Source organism: Fonsecaea monophora (assembly GCF_001642475.1).
Source record: "Fonsecaea monophora strain CBS 269.37 chromosome Unknown Scaff85, whole genome shotgun sequence".
Classification (NCBI taxonomy): domain Eukaryota; kingdom Fungi; phylum Ascomycota; class Eurotiomycetes; order Chaetothyriales; family Herpotrichiellaceae; genus Fonsecaea; species Fonsecaea monophora.
In genome coordinates this window covers 1-14,669 of record NW_019174016.1, presented here as the reverse complement: position 1 = coordinate 14,669, position 14,669 = coordinate 1, and the positions used below count along the sequence as shown (strand labels likewise).

At 54.0% G+C, this 14,669-nt stretch overlaps 6 protein-coding genes across 6 annotated transcripts; 3 read left to right on the top strand and 3 right to left on the bottom strand.

The window, feature by feature from the left end:
- Window positions 1–724: 724 nt before the first annotated feature.
- AYO21_09069 (hypothetical protein) lies at window positions 725–1,590 on the bottom strand (the record flags this gene model as incomplete). Its single annotated transcript, XM_022659007.1, has 3 exons — window positions 725–908; window positions 968–1,254; window positions 1,309–1,590. The coding sequence occupies 3 exons, from the start codon at window positions 1,588–1,590 to the stop codon at window positions 725–727; spliced, it is 753 nt and encodes a 250-aa protein (XP_022508637.1).
- A 778-nt stretch (window positions 1,591–2,368) lies between these two features.
- On the top strand, window positions 2,369–5,147 carry AYO21_09068 (hypothetical protein; the record flags this gene model as incomplete). The annotated part of the gene is made up of 8 exons (XM_022659006.1): window positions 2,369–2,549; window positions 2,642–3,409; window positions 3,481–3,581; window positions 3,672–3,821; window positions 3,880–3,962; window positions 4,040–4,728; window positions 4,793–4,984; window positions 5,053–5,147. 8 exons carry the CDS (start codon window positions 2,369–2,371, stop codon window positions 5,145–5,147), a joined length of 2,259 nt encoding a protein of 752 aa, XP_022508636.1.
- A 738-nt stretch (window positions 5,148–5,885) lies between these two features.
- Window positions 5,886–7,070, top strand: AYO21_09067 (hypothetical protein; the record flags this gene model as incomplete). The annotated part of the gene is made up of 1 exon (XM_022659005.1): window positions 5,886–7,070. The coding sequence occupies one exon, from the start codon at window positions 5,886–5,888 to the stop codon at window positions 7,068–7,070; it is 1,185 nt and encodes a 394-aa protein (XP_022508635.1).
- A 698-nt stretch (window positions 7,071–7,768) lies between these two features.
- Window positions 7,769–9,635, bottom strand: AYO21_09066 (hypothetical protein; the record flags this gene model as incomplete). The annotated part of the gene is made up of 3 exons (XM_022659004.1): window positions 7,769–8,171; window positions 8,230–9,419; window positions 9,477–9,635. 3 exons carry the CDS (start codon window positions 9,633–9,635, stop codon window positions 7,769–7,771), a joined length of 1,752 nt encoding a protein of 583 aa, XP_022508634.1.
- A 925-nt stretch (window positions 9,636–10,560) lies between these two features.
- Window positions 10,561–11,552, top strand: AYO21_09065 (hypothetical protein; the record flags this gene model as incomplete). The annotated part of the gene is made up of 2 exons (XM_022659003.1): window positions 10,561–10,890; window positions 10,974–11,552. The coding sequence occupies 2 exons, from the start codon at window positions 10,561–10,563 to the stop codon at window positions 11,550–11,552; spliced, it is 909 nt and encodes a 302-aa protein (XP_022508633.1).
- A 150-nt stretch (window positions 11,553–11,702) lies between these two features.
- Window positions 11,703–14,296, bottom strand: AYO21_09064 (hypothetical protein; the record flags this gene model as incomplete). Its single annotated transcript, XM_022659002.1, has 7 exons — window positions 11,703–12,216; window positions 12,291–12,467; window positions 12,542–12,733; window positions 12,826–12,958; window positions 13,021–13,035; window positions 13,097–13,281; window positions 13,380–14,296. The coding sequence occupies 7 exons, from the start codon at window positions 14,294–14,296 to the stop codon at window positions 11,703–11,705; spliced, it is 2,133 nt and encodes a 710-aa protein (XP_022508632.1).
- Between the last annotated feature and the right edge of the window lie 373 nt (window positions 14,297–14,669).

Genomic DNA, 14,669 nt, shown 5'->3' with positions numbered 1-14,669 from the left:
GTGAAGGAGATATAGGAACAAAGACTCCACGGCTCTGTCAGCCAGGCATATTTCTACTCCGATAATCAGCCCATATGCAATTACCGAATCTGGTGTATCAGACAAGGCCCCGAACTTCGGCATGGCGGAAGGGGCGCTGCGTGGCCAGAATCAAGCTTCGAGCCACGGCATGGCAGGAAATCTTCTTCTTCGTCCGTACACCGTACGAAGCCCACCTTCAGAGTACAAGGTCCTGGGTCCTGGATACCTGTCAAACCTGTGCCATGGGGTGATATTGAGTGGGGAAGGGGGAAAAGATGGGGAGAGGAGGGGACAAGACACCAGTGACAAAGGGGCTGGAGCGGAAATTTGCCGGATCCTCTCCAAGTACTGAGTCTGGGTAAAGTGAGCCTGGTTGTGTGTCTTTTCGATGGGGGATTGGGAACTAGTACCTTGTAAGGATAGCACAGAGAGCCATGTCAGCGGTAAACCAAAGGGTCCTTGTGCGTGCATTGACCGTATCCATTAGTCGCTCAGAAAATGGCTCTGAGCGGTGAATTTTTCAGTGGGTATTTATTGCTATGCAGAGGAAATCGTACACAACACCAGGGTGGTGGAATTACACGGGTTACGTGCAAGGGTGTAGGTACGTCGCTAGACATGTCATTCTGTCGGTAGTTGTGTTATTGCTCCCTCAACATACAGTATATCACCGAGTGTATTGGCTATAGTCTCCCTAGTCTCTTTACGCACTTCGACCGCCGTCAATAATCAACTCGGTGCCGGTAACATAGCTCGCCTCGTCACTGGCCAGGTAGCAGCAACCATTGGCAATGTCGGTAACATCGGTCAATCTTCCCAGAGGAATCAAAGATACGAAATAGGCTCGATTCTCGGGTGTGTTCTCCTTGCCGAGGAATTTGTGCGACCTGCGTGAAGAGCTTGCGTTAGCCAACGATGAAATATAGCTGCGAGTTGTGGTTCTTACAATCCCGTGCTGGCAAACTGCGGGCATATCGAATTGAATCGGATGTTGTTGGGGGCATATTCCTGTGCCAGCGACCTGGAAGCACAGCACACAGCAGCCTTTGATCCGTTATACCATGTCAATCGTGGTTTCGGTCTCGTGGCTCCCGTGGATGCGATATTGATGAATGAGCCACCACTCTTATGTTCCTTCATCCATGGTATAATGACCGCCACGGAGAGATAAATCGACTTGAAGTTGACAGCAACAACGAGATCGAACTCGTCATCGGGAACGCCTTCGGATGGCTAGATGTCACCATGGTCAGAATGCAATCGTCCATTTACTGAGGGGGAACTTACCTGGTTCGAGTAGCATGTTCCAGCATTGTTAACCACAATATCAGGGCCGCCGTACAACTCAATCGACTTGTCCAAAACACTCTTCCAGTCTTGGCGCTTGGTCACGTCGGCCTTGATGGCTGCGCACCCCAGTTCTTTAGCCACAGCCTCACCGCTTGCTGGGTTCATTTCGGCAATGAGAACTTTGGCGCCTTCATGGATAAATTTGGTCGCAATGGCCTTTCCGAACCCGCTCCCACCACCGGTGACAATCGCCACCTTACCTTCAAGTCGGCCAGGCATCCTGCACGGGAATAAAGACACTTAAGAGCTAGGAGGTGCTATATTATGCGCGGTACAAGAGACTTCTGATATCCAGGCACTTCAGGCTCACAAGCGACACAGTTTATGGATGGCTAGACCTTCGAGGGAGAATCCTTCTAGTAATATGTACTGGAACTGCGAATCAACAACACAACCCCTCCTCGTCTTAACCGACTGTTCTCGGTCTGCTCCTCATCCCCATGGATCTTGGTGGGGATAGGTCGAGCATCAGAGAGTTTCTCCTCGTCGTGACCCCAAGCAGCAGGACCGAGATAGCAAGAGCACCGATCGGAGAGGGGCGACCATGCGATGTCCTGCCGACAAACCTTCACAAATGCCACTCATCTCGTGCTTGTGAAATTATCCATTTCCCCCACTCGGCAACCTCCAGGATCCTGGTTTTCCCCCGCAAAAAAACGGGCCTTAAGGGACCACCAAGGGACTACGGAGGGGCCAATACCAACTACTTGGGGACTCCGTACTCGGTACAAGTCTGATGACTACCCCAATATAGACTGGGCCAGTTACGCCAGTAAATGCACGGCGCCTGATCAGCTCCTCTCGTTGCTGGAATCCCCCAGCTCTCACCTTCACGGAGGCGCCCCTTGCGATGTGTCCCCGAAACCCGAGGCAAGCAGCTTGTCTTCCTCCTCCTCCGCTCAGAGCATTTGATGTTATCAATTCCCCATTGTTTCACTCCACTCAAAGCAAGCTACCTGGGGACAGAAAAAAAAAATAATAATCATAATCAATTATCATGGCGGCAGGAACTGTATCGGCCTTTCCCACTGCTTGGACCCCACTGGCTGAAGAACTGAGATTTTTCAAGCCGCGACGGAATGGGGTGACGAGAAGCCAGAAAGAACGTCGCTATCTCTGCAACGTCTGTGGCGAATCATTTACGCGCAAGGAGCACTGTCGCCGCCATGAGCTCGGTCGTAAGCAAAGCCCCTTCCCACGCCATCATCAACGATAGCATAGCAGTAGTCGCCAGTTGCCGAGCTGACCAATTGACTTGGTATCCACGCAGATCGTTGGCAGAGACCACATGCTTGCCCGATATGCGGGCTCACGTCTGCACGCAAGGATGTTATCTCCAGGCACATGAGAGTCCTTCATCGTGGGGCCGGAAAGCCAGCCGACTCGCAGGACGGACAGCTATCTTGTATCAACCAGGACACATCGTCTGATGATTCTAGCTACGATCTCAACGGTCGGGCTGTACAGGGACAACAGCCAGACAACACCAACGGCGGAGAAACGACCAGCCTAGTGAACGGGCAGGTCATCCCAGAAGTTCTGCCATCATTGTCGACCCTGTTGAACGCACAGACTGGCGGGGTCGCCACCAACCCCAGCACCTTCGAGCTGGGTCTAGAACGAGGATGGAAAGTTCCCACCCTGGATCGTGTGCAAGCCCCCGCGGCGAATGTAGAGGTGATTCCTCGCGCTCAGATGGACTTCCAGCTTCTTGACGATGCTTTTGTGCAGTGGCCATGGGACGAGCCGTTCTATGCTCTCCCGTGGTCAGAAGATGTGGGCAGGAATGTTACAGCAAGGCACACCGATCCAGACAATGGAGAATATCAGTCTTCGGGTTTGTTTTTGGGGCTGATCCCGTCGGAAATCGAGCAAGCCAAAGTCAACCTGCAGCTGTTCGACGTGGAAAATCGACTCTGCGACTTTGTGTTTCCCACAAATTATATGGTCATTAGGCTCGTCAGAGGATTCTTCAAACACTTCGCGCCGCACTGCCCTATTATCCATGCACCAACGTTCTCGATCGGCACGATTCAAGGTAGGTAATGTGCCTATGCCAATTTCGACTTCGTGGCCTTGACCCTCAGCACTAACCCTGCGTGCCTTTAGCACCTCTCTTGCTCGCTGTCATGGCATGCGGAGCGGTCTACCTGAATGAGCAAGAGATTAGTCTTAGGCTCTATTACGCCGTTCTGAAGCTGTTGAGCGAGGTATGTGATCAACGGACGTTTGAGCCACCAGGGATTTCCAGATACAATGAAGAGTATCACGGTCAAGGTCTGACATGGACTGCGTCACAGAACGAAGATTTGGTCATCGCTGGACAGAGAGACTCGGGTTTCCAGCTATGGGAGTTACAAACCAGGCTCCTTACCTGCCAGTACGGACTCTATGGAGGTGATGATCGGATCCAACGGCAGGCGAGATTGTCTTTTACAAGGCTTCACGTGGTATGTTTCTGCCAACTTGGCTGTTGAACTCTGAGATGGACCAGCTAATCCTCCCTAGCTTTGCCGAGAAGCTTCTGTCGAAGCGACAAAAGTCTCTGCAAATGACTGGACAGGGTGGGTATTCCGTGAGAGCATGATTAGGTGAGCAATCGTGCATGTCCCGTGGTTGGGCTTTCATCAGGTCCGTTTGCAATTCGCTCGCTAAACCACTGGCCCAGATGCGTGTCCTGGACTACTGTCCTCCGAGCAGTCCTGCTCTGTAACGAGGATAATGCGGTGCTGAGGAGCTCCAACACCGAGTTGGAGGGGTCGCTGCCCTGTTCCGAGGAACTGTGGACAGCGGGCGGACTCAGTTGGCAGAATTCGACCCGAGTCACAATTTCCTCGGTCGTATGCTTTCGACAGCTTCTCTCAGGCGCTCCACTCGACAACACAATCAGTCCATTTGGCCTGTTGACCCTGATCAGCGTCATCCTTTCGCACATCTCCACACTTCGCCTTGGCAATGCCACTGGGACGGTCGTGGCAGACGAGGACTCGCTCCGCCTGGCACTGCATACGTGGGAGGAGGCGTGGAGAACGCATCCACACTGTACCACGGTCCCCGACGCGCCACAGGGCCCATTGATGGCCAACGCACTGGTCGTCCTCAATGCGGCGTACTATCGTCTCTATGCGAACGCGCAGATGAACGAGATGAAGGCGCTCGCTCTCCTGCCTGTCGACCAGGTATCTCGGAGTCGGATCGCCAAGCTGTATCAGCTCGATAACCCTCCCGACCTCATGAAAGCAATCGTCCGCGCGTGCCGTTGCCTGCTAGTGCGCGTTCGCTTGGGATTGGGTTACCTGCTGAAGACATCGTGCTTGAACTATCCCTGTTATGCCCCGCTCGCAGCGTATGAAGGCAGTAAGTCTCAAAAGTCCCCTCGCGTACTACTGCGAGATGTTTAATTGACGTTGGGGACTCTTAGGTCTCCTCATGTGCTGGTATCTTCTGGGACGGCGCCTCATGGAGATTCCAGGACCGGAAGAGCTCGTCATCACGACCATGATGGACGAGATCGTGGCGGAGAGCGAATACAAGTACGAAAAACCGATTCCGAGGGAGCTGCTCCCCATCATGATCTACCGGGACATGATCCGCGAGCGCTGGGTCTGGCCTGGTAAGTTTTTACCCAAAAGGAGATGTATTCGATCTCCTGACAAGGATACTTGCTAACCAGTGTTGTAGCAACATGTAATGTCTTGTCGAATAATCTCGACGGGATGATCACGAGGCTCAAGCCGGTTCTCGAGGGGCTCCAAGCTTATTCTTCGGACAACTAACCCCGATCATGGTCTGTCTGGCGCAGATTGATGGCCGCAGATGGGGTTCATGGGGTTCTTGTATAAAAAGTATTCTATGTTTGGGTCGGTGGTCAAACAAATGAAAACACCCGGGTCTGTTCCTGACGTTACATCTCATCGTCACTACGCCCTTGTCAATACGTCAGCCATAATGATATACCAAACATATCAGTCTTTGGTATGCTATTTCCCAGCTAGTCCCGTGACTCCCAGAACCAGGAGGGTTATCACCCATCATCACTGGTTATCTCATTACCTTTCCCCTTGCATCTCCAATCACCACCCATCCAACAGATTAAATCGTCCAATAGGCACAAGTGGGGGAAAAGGGAGAACAAACACCGAGTGCGATGCGTGCGGGGGGGATCTGGAGTCGAGGGGTTTCGCCTCTTTCCCGAGGTGACAAGGGGAGGAGATGCGCCTTTCTTGTGCCGAAAATGCACCACCCTCCTACTACTTCTTTGGTAAAACGGTAACGAGGGATAATGTATAATAGATCGTAGGGATACATAAATTATGGAGCAAGTGACATCGGTAAACGCCATATGACATACAGACCTCGAACCGTTTTTCTCGTCATCGATTAGTTTATTAAATAGTCTTCCCTCCCTGTTCCCTGCTTGTCTAGCACACTACCAGGACACAAACATAGTCACTAGAATTGCCCTGTTAAGCTGCAAAGAACTGTTGTCTCATCACCCCCCAAAGATTGAAGAGATGGCTTCCCAAGACGCGAGCCAGTACTTGGTCCCGCCCAAGACCCCTCCGGCGCTCAACATCCCACCCTCGTCGTCGACTGTGTCTGTCAAGATCATCGACTCGACGTCGCTGATCGAGGTGCCGATCGGCCTCCTCTTCGGCCCTCACATCCCCGGCCACGACAAGCTCTCGTGCCCGTCGTACAGCTTTTTGATCGAGCACGGCCCGCTGAACCGCAAGCTCCTGTTCGACCTGGGCACGCGCAAGGACTGGAAGAACCTGGCGCCGCGCATCGCCAACACCATCATCGACCACAAGTGGGGGTTGGAGGTGGAGAAGAACGTGGCCGACATCCTCACCGACGAGGGCGTCGATCTCAAGTCCATCGAGGGCATCATTTGGAGCCACTGGCACTACGACCACACGGGCGACCCGAGCACGTTCCCGTCCTCGACAAAACTCATCGTCGGCCCCGGGTTCCGCGACGCTCTCGTCCCGGGCTACCCCGTCAACCCGGAGAGCCAGGTGCTCGAGACGGACTGGCAAGGGCGGGAGCTGGTGGAGGTCGACTTCTCGGCCGCGGGCGACCTGAAGGTGGGCAACTTCCGGGCGCTGGACTATTTCGGCGACGGGTCCTTCTACATTGTCGACGCGCCGGGCCACGCGGTCGGACACGTGTGCGGGCTCGCGCGCGTGACGCCCGACAGCTTCGTCTTCATGGGCGGCGACGCATGCCACCACGGCGGCGAGTACCGGCCGACAGAGTACCTCCCGCTACCGAAGAAGGTCGACCTCGACCTCTCGTCGTGGTGGAACCGCAGCACGGTCCGGGCGCGCGTGGGCCTGTGCCCGGGCAGCGGCGCCGCCTTCTGCGACGTGTTCGCGCACAAGAAGCCCGACCAGGAGGTGTACCGGCTGACCAAGAACTTTTCGCACGACACGGACCGCGCCAACCTGACCATCAAGTACCTCGAGGAGTTTGACGCGGCCGACAACGTCTTCGTCATCATCGCCCACGACACCTTCCTGCTGCACAAGGAGTCCGAGGTCGAGTTCTTCCCGCGGGGCTCCCTCAACGACTGGAAGGCCAAGCGGCTCAACGAGAAGGCCCGCTGGCTCTTCTTGAAGGACTTTGCGGATGCGGCCCAGCAGGGGCTGAAGCAGGCCACCGAGATGGAGGACGGGCTGGTTCTGAAGCCGTGAGTGGTGGGCACAGGCAGCAAGCAAAGACCAAAAATCACATGGTCATTTGATATTTACCACCCCTTTTTGGATCGTTCGCTCGTAGTCAGTCAGTCACGCTGTTTGTCGTGCCCAGCCAGAATGGTCTCCGCTGGCTGCTGCTGTCAACCGCGGGGAGGGGAGGGGCCGAGACATTTCTGAGAAGATGATGAATCAAGACATTTGCAAACCTCTCATTTTTTACCTATAACTTTTCTGGTGTGAGTGAGGTCAAAGTCGAGTCGAGGCTGTTAAACTAAACATGGACACTAGTGATGATCACCTCTGTTCTCAATCTACCGAGGAATGAGTAAGAGCAGATATCTCTCAGATCCAATATGCCTCGTCTACCAGCTTCATCGCGAATATACTTGTAGATATGACATCCTCCCCAGACCGTCGTAGCTCTCCTACCGTCCTTCTTTGCATGTAAGCTACTCTAGTTCAGCATAGTAACCCAAAAGGGTGGGACTTGTCAGACAGAGACACAGGAGTAAAGAGAAGGGACAGTTACCCAAGCCGAGAACTCGAGGGCCTTTTCAAAGATGGAGTTTACCATACTTGACTATTTACCGCAAAACAATATTATCTGACCGACAAGATCCAAGTCACATCTTCGCAGCCTCGAGAAAGAGACCAGGTGGACATCCCCCCAAACCCCATCACAAACGTAGATTCACTCAGTGATATACGTTCCTCCCCGCATTCACATCGTTCTCCAGATAAATTTCAATCTTCTCGTTCATCTTCGGCGTGATGTCCTCCAAAAACAGGCAAGTGATGGCTCCAAGCGCGCCGAAAGCGATGGACGCCAGAGCCACCGTCCGAACCCCAGCGACATACGTGTCTCTCCAGGCGAGAGCAGCGGCGGCCACAATGCTGTCGGTGGTGCCGGGAACAGCTGCAACGGCACCCAGCCCCGAGGGCAAGGCAGCCAGAACCTGTTGTGCAAGAGCTCGCGAAGCGCCAGCCCGCATCACTGCAGGAATGACCTTCTTCACCCCATTGCTGGAAACAGCGTTGGAAAGAATCGTCACATAAACAGTCGAGGCGACCGATGTACCAGCGTATCGACCTGTGCCCCTATTTTTTTCGGTTAGTAAAGGGACAAATTTATCCGCGTAGTAAAATTGAGGCTTACGCAAGTCCTCCAGCAATGCCTAGCTCGGTTTGTTCAGCCCCAAACTGGACATAGGTGATGGACAAGTATTGGGCCCAGCCGTAAAAGGTGGCGCAAAAAAAGCAAAAGACAATGGACATGGCGCGAGTGTTCTCGGTGGTCAGCGCCAACAGGCCACCGAACATGGTCATCATGGTGACACAAAAACATTGGCTCCACTTCCAGTGCTTCAGCTTTGTCCCGATGGTGCTGAGACATATTGCCCCGACCAATACCCCCATGCCTTGTGCCAGTGAGTATTTTGCTGCGAGCGAGGTGGGCGATGACGGGGTGGTGAAGATCGTCCCGATGATCGTCGACCATATCACGTTCGTGCCGAGATAATAAATGGTCACAGAGAATGTGACAACCATGGGCGCGGACAACGAGCGGCCGTAGTTGTGCTTGAAGAGACGAGGGGGTGTGAGTGGTTGCTTCAGGGGCACCCACGTTTCCCAGCAGGCGAAGGCAACGAGCGTGGCGAATCCCGATACCAGAGGACCGATGACTTTTCCATCGTTGGAGGGGAGGTATGACGCGTAAACGACGCCTACCAGGATGAGGGAGACAGCGGCCGTGAACAGGACGCCTCCGACATAGTCGAGCTCGCGGAAGGCCTGGCCAAAAGGGATTCCACGAGGATGACGAGGTGGAAAGTACCACAAGATGAGGGCCACTGCCACCAGCCCATTCCCGAAGGCGGTCGAGTAGAAGAGCCAGCGCCAGCCCGGGGATCCCGCAGCCAGCCCGTACCGAGCAACGATCGGACCCGCGATAACGTCGACGTAGACGAAGGCGTCGGCGATGACAACCCCGATATGGCGCCATTTGTTGGGTAACAATTCGGGAATGGCAAAGGCAGAGATCTGGCAATTCCCGCCCGCAAATCCACTGATGACCATACCTGTGATGGCTGCACCTGTGGTGTTCGCGGAGCCCACGACAACAGAGCCCACGACCATCAGGACGTTCCCGCCGATGAGGAACCATCGTCGCCCAAAGAGATCGCTGTTTGCACCACAGAGCATGAAGGAGATGCACGTTGCAATGTTGTACACGGATCCCAACCACGCCGATTGAGGCGGGTCATTCAAGATCACCGCCAGCTGCGCCTGGATCGTGCCCATGATGGGTACGGGCCAGAAGGAAATGCCATAAGACATGGAGAGCGCCTGGCTGACCATCAGTATAGATTTAGTTGAAGAGTTACCAGGATAATCGACACATACGAAAACGACCAACCAGGTCTTGAAGGTGACCTTGTCCGCGGTCTCATCTTCCCGATTAGAGACAAGATCAGAGGGTGGTGAAGACGGCGATTCGATGTGTTGCTGCTCCGCCTCAACCAAGGTAGTATCGTGGGCCTTTTCCTTCTCTGCTGTGCTCATGGTGGAATTGTCGCTGTTTTGCAGATAGGTTTGTGATTGTCACAAGGATGGCTTCTGTCAGAAATCTTGCAGAGAATTTCTTCAAGAGCCGTGAGCCGCGTAGCAAGCCATATCAATAAGTCTTCTCTCCCGCATATACCCCCAGGTATCAAAGCCGCTGGGTTCCCCCCACCCCCTTTGCGGAAATTCCCAGGTTTTTTTCTCCGCCAGCCGACCACTCGAATTCCGCGGACATGGTTATCATTGGTCAGGGCCAAAGCCGTTTCCTATTCCGCATTTCCGGGCTCGCTGTTCATTGGGCACTTCCCCATGGGGAACGGCATCTAACATCCCAAGGTTTGCGGGGGCATGTTGGAGCTGGGGACTTTCTCAATAAGAAATCAAGGAAAACCCAAACGCACCGAGAGTTCAACATCTTGGACGAGCGGTTTAGTCTTGTTGGAGAGATATTAGAGACTCGCGTGAAGAGAGGGCAAAGATTCACGTGAAACTGACAACTGACGAAAGTGGGTGGGAAATTATCTACTATCAATAAATAATATTACCAGAGCCACTTCCCATATCTCCCAAATAGGCTAGATTATTCAGGCTCCACTTACTGACCATTCAAAGTAACTACCAAATGAATAGAGTAGTAAGTGAGACTCATATCTCCATGCTTGCTCGCCATTCCCAGCGAATCATGGAGAATTCCAGATTTCCGGTTCTATAGGGCTGTGGCTTTCTCTTTTACTTCAAGATCAATATTCCATCCTCGATCTGATGGGGCGCGGGGCCTTTGGATAGATTGGACACTCAACCCTTCTTCACCCATGTAAAAAGGCAAGTACGCCCATTTTCTGGGACTTGTCAGTGTATCATTTTACAGATTGACTGGCAGAAGACCTGGTGAAGAAACGGTCGTAACATCCGCATATTCCCCCTTATGCCGTCCCTCAGCGCAATCGTGACCGGAGGCGCATCGGGCATCGGTGAAGCCGTCGCGACCAAACTCGCCAGCCGCGGGGTCAATGTCACCATCGCCGACCTCGACACCAAGGCTGGAGAAGCACTGGCGAAAAAGCTCGAGAGCGACTTTGGAGCCGCGGCCGTGTTCGTGCGCACCGACGTTTCCCAGGAAGACGATGTGAAAGCCATGGTGGAGGCCGCGGTCAAGAGGTTCGGCCGGCTGGATTTCGCGGCCAACTGCGCGGGGGTGTCGGAGACGGTGTGGCATGAAGAGCAGAGCATCACGACCCGGGACTTTGATCGGTGCGTTTGGGGTTAAACCCTCAATAATTTTTCTGTCTGAGAAGTTGGGAGAGTCACAGAGTACCACTCTGCTCTAGAAGATGCTAGCGGGATCCATGTCAAGAACAATCTCTGCGTGTCCTGGAAGTTGCTGACGCTGATTCCCCATCACTACAATTCAGGGTCTACTCGATTAACGCCAAGGGCGTCTGGCTGTGCCAGAAACACGAAGCGGCCCAGATGCAACGCCAATCGCCCCGTCCGATCAGCCTGTCGGGCCCATCGTCGTCGCGCGCCATCCCCGGACAGAGGGGCTCCATCGTCCACATCTCGTCCGTGTGCGGCCTCATCTCGCAGGGCCTCGGGGCGTACACGCCCGCGAAGCACGCCGTGCTGGGTATCACCAAGAACGGCGCCAAGTTTTACGGCAAGGACCAGATCCGCGTCAACGCCGTGTGCCCCGGGTGGGTGTACACGCCGCTGCTGGAGAAGGTCATGGGCCAGCAAGGCGTGGCGGGGACCGCGGAGACGGAGCAGAGCCCCGTCCTGGACCGCATCATGCTGGGCCGCATGTCGTTCCCCGAGGAGCAGGCCAGCGTCATCAGTTTCCTCTTGAGCGACGACAGTAGCTATATCAACGGGGCGCACATCGTGGTGGACGGGGGGTTTGTTGACATTCACCCGTGATGGATGGAAAATTGACACGGGTGAATATTATCATGCATAATATAGCGGGGAGTAATTCGCTCCCGTATAAATTATATATGTGGTACTAGCTCCCCGAGCCCCAAGCACAATAAACAGGCCACTTCTATTGATAGAGCTACTGCAGTTCGTTCACTTGCGCACCCTGGAGACCGAGTCCTTGTTCTGCCATTTCCGCTTGAGCGACAACAGGACCTCCAGCCCCCGATTCGCGCTGACAAACATCTGGCCCATGTCGGACAGTGCCTGGATGCAGATCAGCAGCAGCTTCTGCGCCTCCTGGCACTTTGAGCCCGAGAAGATGCAGCAGTTGTACGCGTGGATCAGGCCCGCGGTGACGAGGATGTGCGTCGTCTCGGCGTGGGCGTGGCGGAGCGTGAAGAGCTGCCGGAACAGGATGGTCAGTTTGCAAATCTGCGTCGCCGACGTGGTGCAGTTGAAGGCGTGCGACGACCGATGACCAACTGGCAGGGGCAGGGACTGGGACGGTCGTCGGGCGAAAGGAGCATTTCCTGGCAATGTGCCGCTGCTGACTTCGGTCGAGGTCGAGGACGATGACGGAGGCGACGCGCCCTCTGTATTAAAACTCCGCGACTCGCCGAGAAATGGTCGGTGGAGGAGAATGACGGCTTGATAATACAACATTCTATAAGAGACGGTGGTCGCGTCAGCAAATAAACCCCACACTTGAAATTGAGGAAAGAGGAAGCGGAATTTTACAAGAGCTGCAACACAGCCGCAGACGCATATTCGTCACTCGTAGACCCTGCAATCATGATCGAGCTGGTGTCAACTTGTAGGAGCTGTGGGAGGCATTGCTTCCACTCTACCAACTCCAGGGACATGGAGTCGACGAAAACACGAGCCTCTTCAGCGCAGATCCGTTTCCCGGTATATCTATCCGCGCGGTTTCGTTAGGAGAGCGCAGAAATCTTGGGGAGGAGAGGAGAGCAATAGGAGAATCTCCTCACAATGTATCTGTGATTTTGCCGATTTTCATGGTCAATTCGGCCATGTATCGAGGAACATAGGTAATGGCGGCATTCTGGTTTGCGGAGAAGGAACCCAACCCGGGGGTTTGATTCGGTTTGATCTCTGGAAGTGGCACGTTGCTTTCGAGCTTGTGCATCAAACTGGGTCGTCCAATGTAGGAGCTCCAAAGCCTGTGTCAAGCTCGTCAGGAAAAAAAAAACAAAAGGGAAAACCAGCCACGATAGAATCAGAGCGCGAGTCAGTTTCGATCTGTTGCACGTACGTGTCGACGGAATAGACGCTCCAGAAGATGGCGCGCCGGAGCTTCACGAGCTCGTCTTTGGCCTCGTCGTCCTCCGTCTCCACCTCGAGATTCAGATGTAGACCAAGATCGGTGACCATCTGAACTGCCTGGCCTGGGTCGGGGAGCTTTCAGTTCCTTTTCCAATCAGTCGCAAAGCCAATTTCTGATGCTTACCCGAGTACATCCACCCTGACTTGTGTATCAGCCGAAAGAGCTCTTACTGACAGGAGAGGGAGACACTGATACGTACCACGCGAATCTCGACCACTGGAAGCCTCGTATGATGAGATGACTAGGATGGCTTGGACGGTTGCCATGGCTGGGCAGTCCATCTCGATGTCGAGCAACACTTTGGTTCGACGGGCGAAGAACTGCGCTGGGTCGTCTTTGATGGTCGGAGGTGTCCACGTCGCATATGTGGTGGCAACGCAGTATCTGCAAGATATTATTTTGTTAGATTCCCCCTGCATAAGTTGAATAGCTGCAAAAACGGGGCTGGAAAGTGTGACCCATGGAAAGTGTGATATACATACATGGCGTTCTGAAGTGTTGGAGAAAAGAATGGCGTGTTGATGCCCGCCTCATAACGCTGCTTTTCCCGCAAGTATACTTCCTGGTCTACCTCATTCAACAACGGAGCGTGCCAGGTGAAGAAAACGTCGGTCAAGTGCTGCTCGTAGGCTGGATGGCATGCCCAAACGAGACCAGCTCGTACGAGGGCGTCCTGCCCGTTGGCTCGGACTGACTGAGTAAAGGGCTTGAAGAGCGACTGCAGTCCGTTCCGCAACAGATGCATGTTGCTAGTCGCACCGTAGTAGCGCATATTGCCGTCCTCGGCCATTTGAAGTCGGCCCATTCGAGTTGAGAGCTCCTGGGTCAGCTCAGAGTCTGGGTCCTCGCCCTCTTCAGAAGACACATCTTCCGGAGACGGGGCTACAATCATCGTGGACGGCGAGGACTCTTCGTCGGTCGATATACTCGGGGCGGGAAAGTCCATCTGGTCGGTCTCGAAGGAGTAGTCGTCTGCAGAGAAGTTCAAGTATGCCCAGTCCGGAGAGGGTTCGGACGGCCGGCTGACGGGAAAGCTGATCTGACCCAATTGAGCAGTGGTGTCGTTCGGAAGGCCATCTTCACCCCGGTTCTGCGGTAGATGCTGAGGTTGATGCTGATCGACTTCAGGATCCTGTAGTATTCCGGTCGTCGAGGGGAGAAAAGGCTGCAATGCGTCGGTCGAGGCAGAGTGACCGGAGACATCGTAGTTGATCATGAGAGCACGCTGCTCCGCGACAAGAGCCTCCAAGCCATTCAACCTGGACACCAAAAGGCCCAAATCCTTACGCTTTGTGGCACTTCTGTGGAAGCAAGTCAGGGGCTGCGCAAGGGAGCAAAACAAAAACCACAGACAGGAACAAAACCCACTTTCGACGGTCTGAGCCAAAGGCGCAAACATCACCGTGGTTGCGACAGTTTGAGCAAGTCGGGCGGACTTCGTCGCACTTTTGTACAAGTCAGTTTGGGAGAAGAATACCATGTGTACATATGCTTGTTTATGGTACTTTGATCTTCCGCTTCCTGCACCCCATACATGCCAACGAGGCATTCCTTCGATAGGACATGGATTGAGATCTTTCACTTCGAATCATGGTGTATGGTGTACTGCTTTAGTTGTCCAGTCTCGCTATAACGAAGGTTGGAAAGGAAGGCGAGGGTAGTTGCCCAACTGCTGTCCCTTGAACACCTCTGACTTCTCCGACTGACGCTTCGTTGTAAAGCTCGAGCGTGGCCTCACCCACCAAAACAACACAGAAAGATAACGAAAGCGT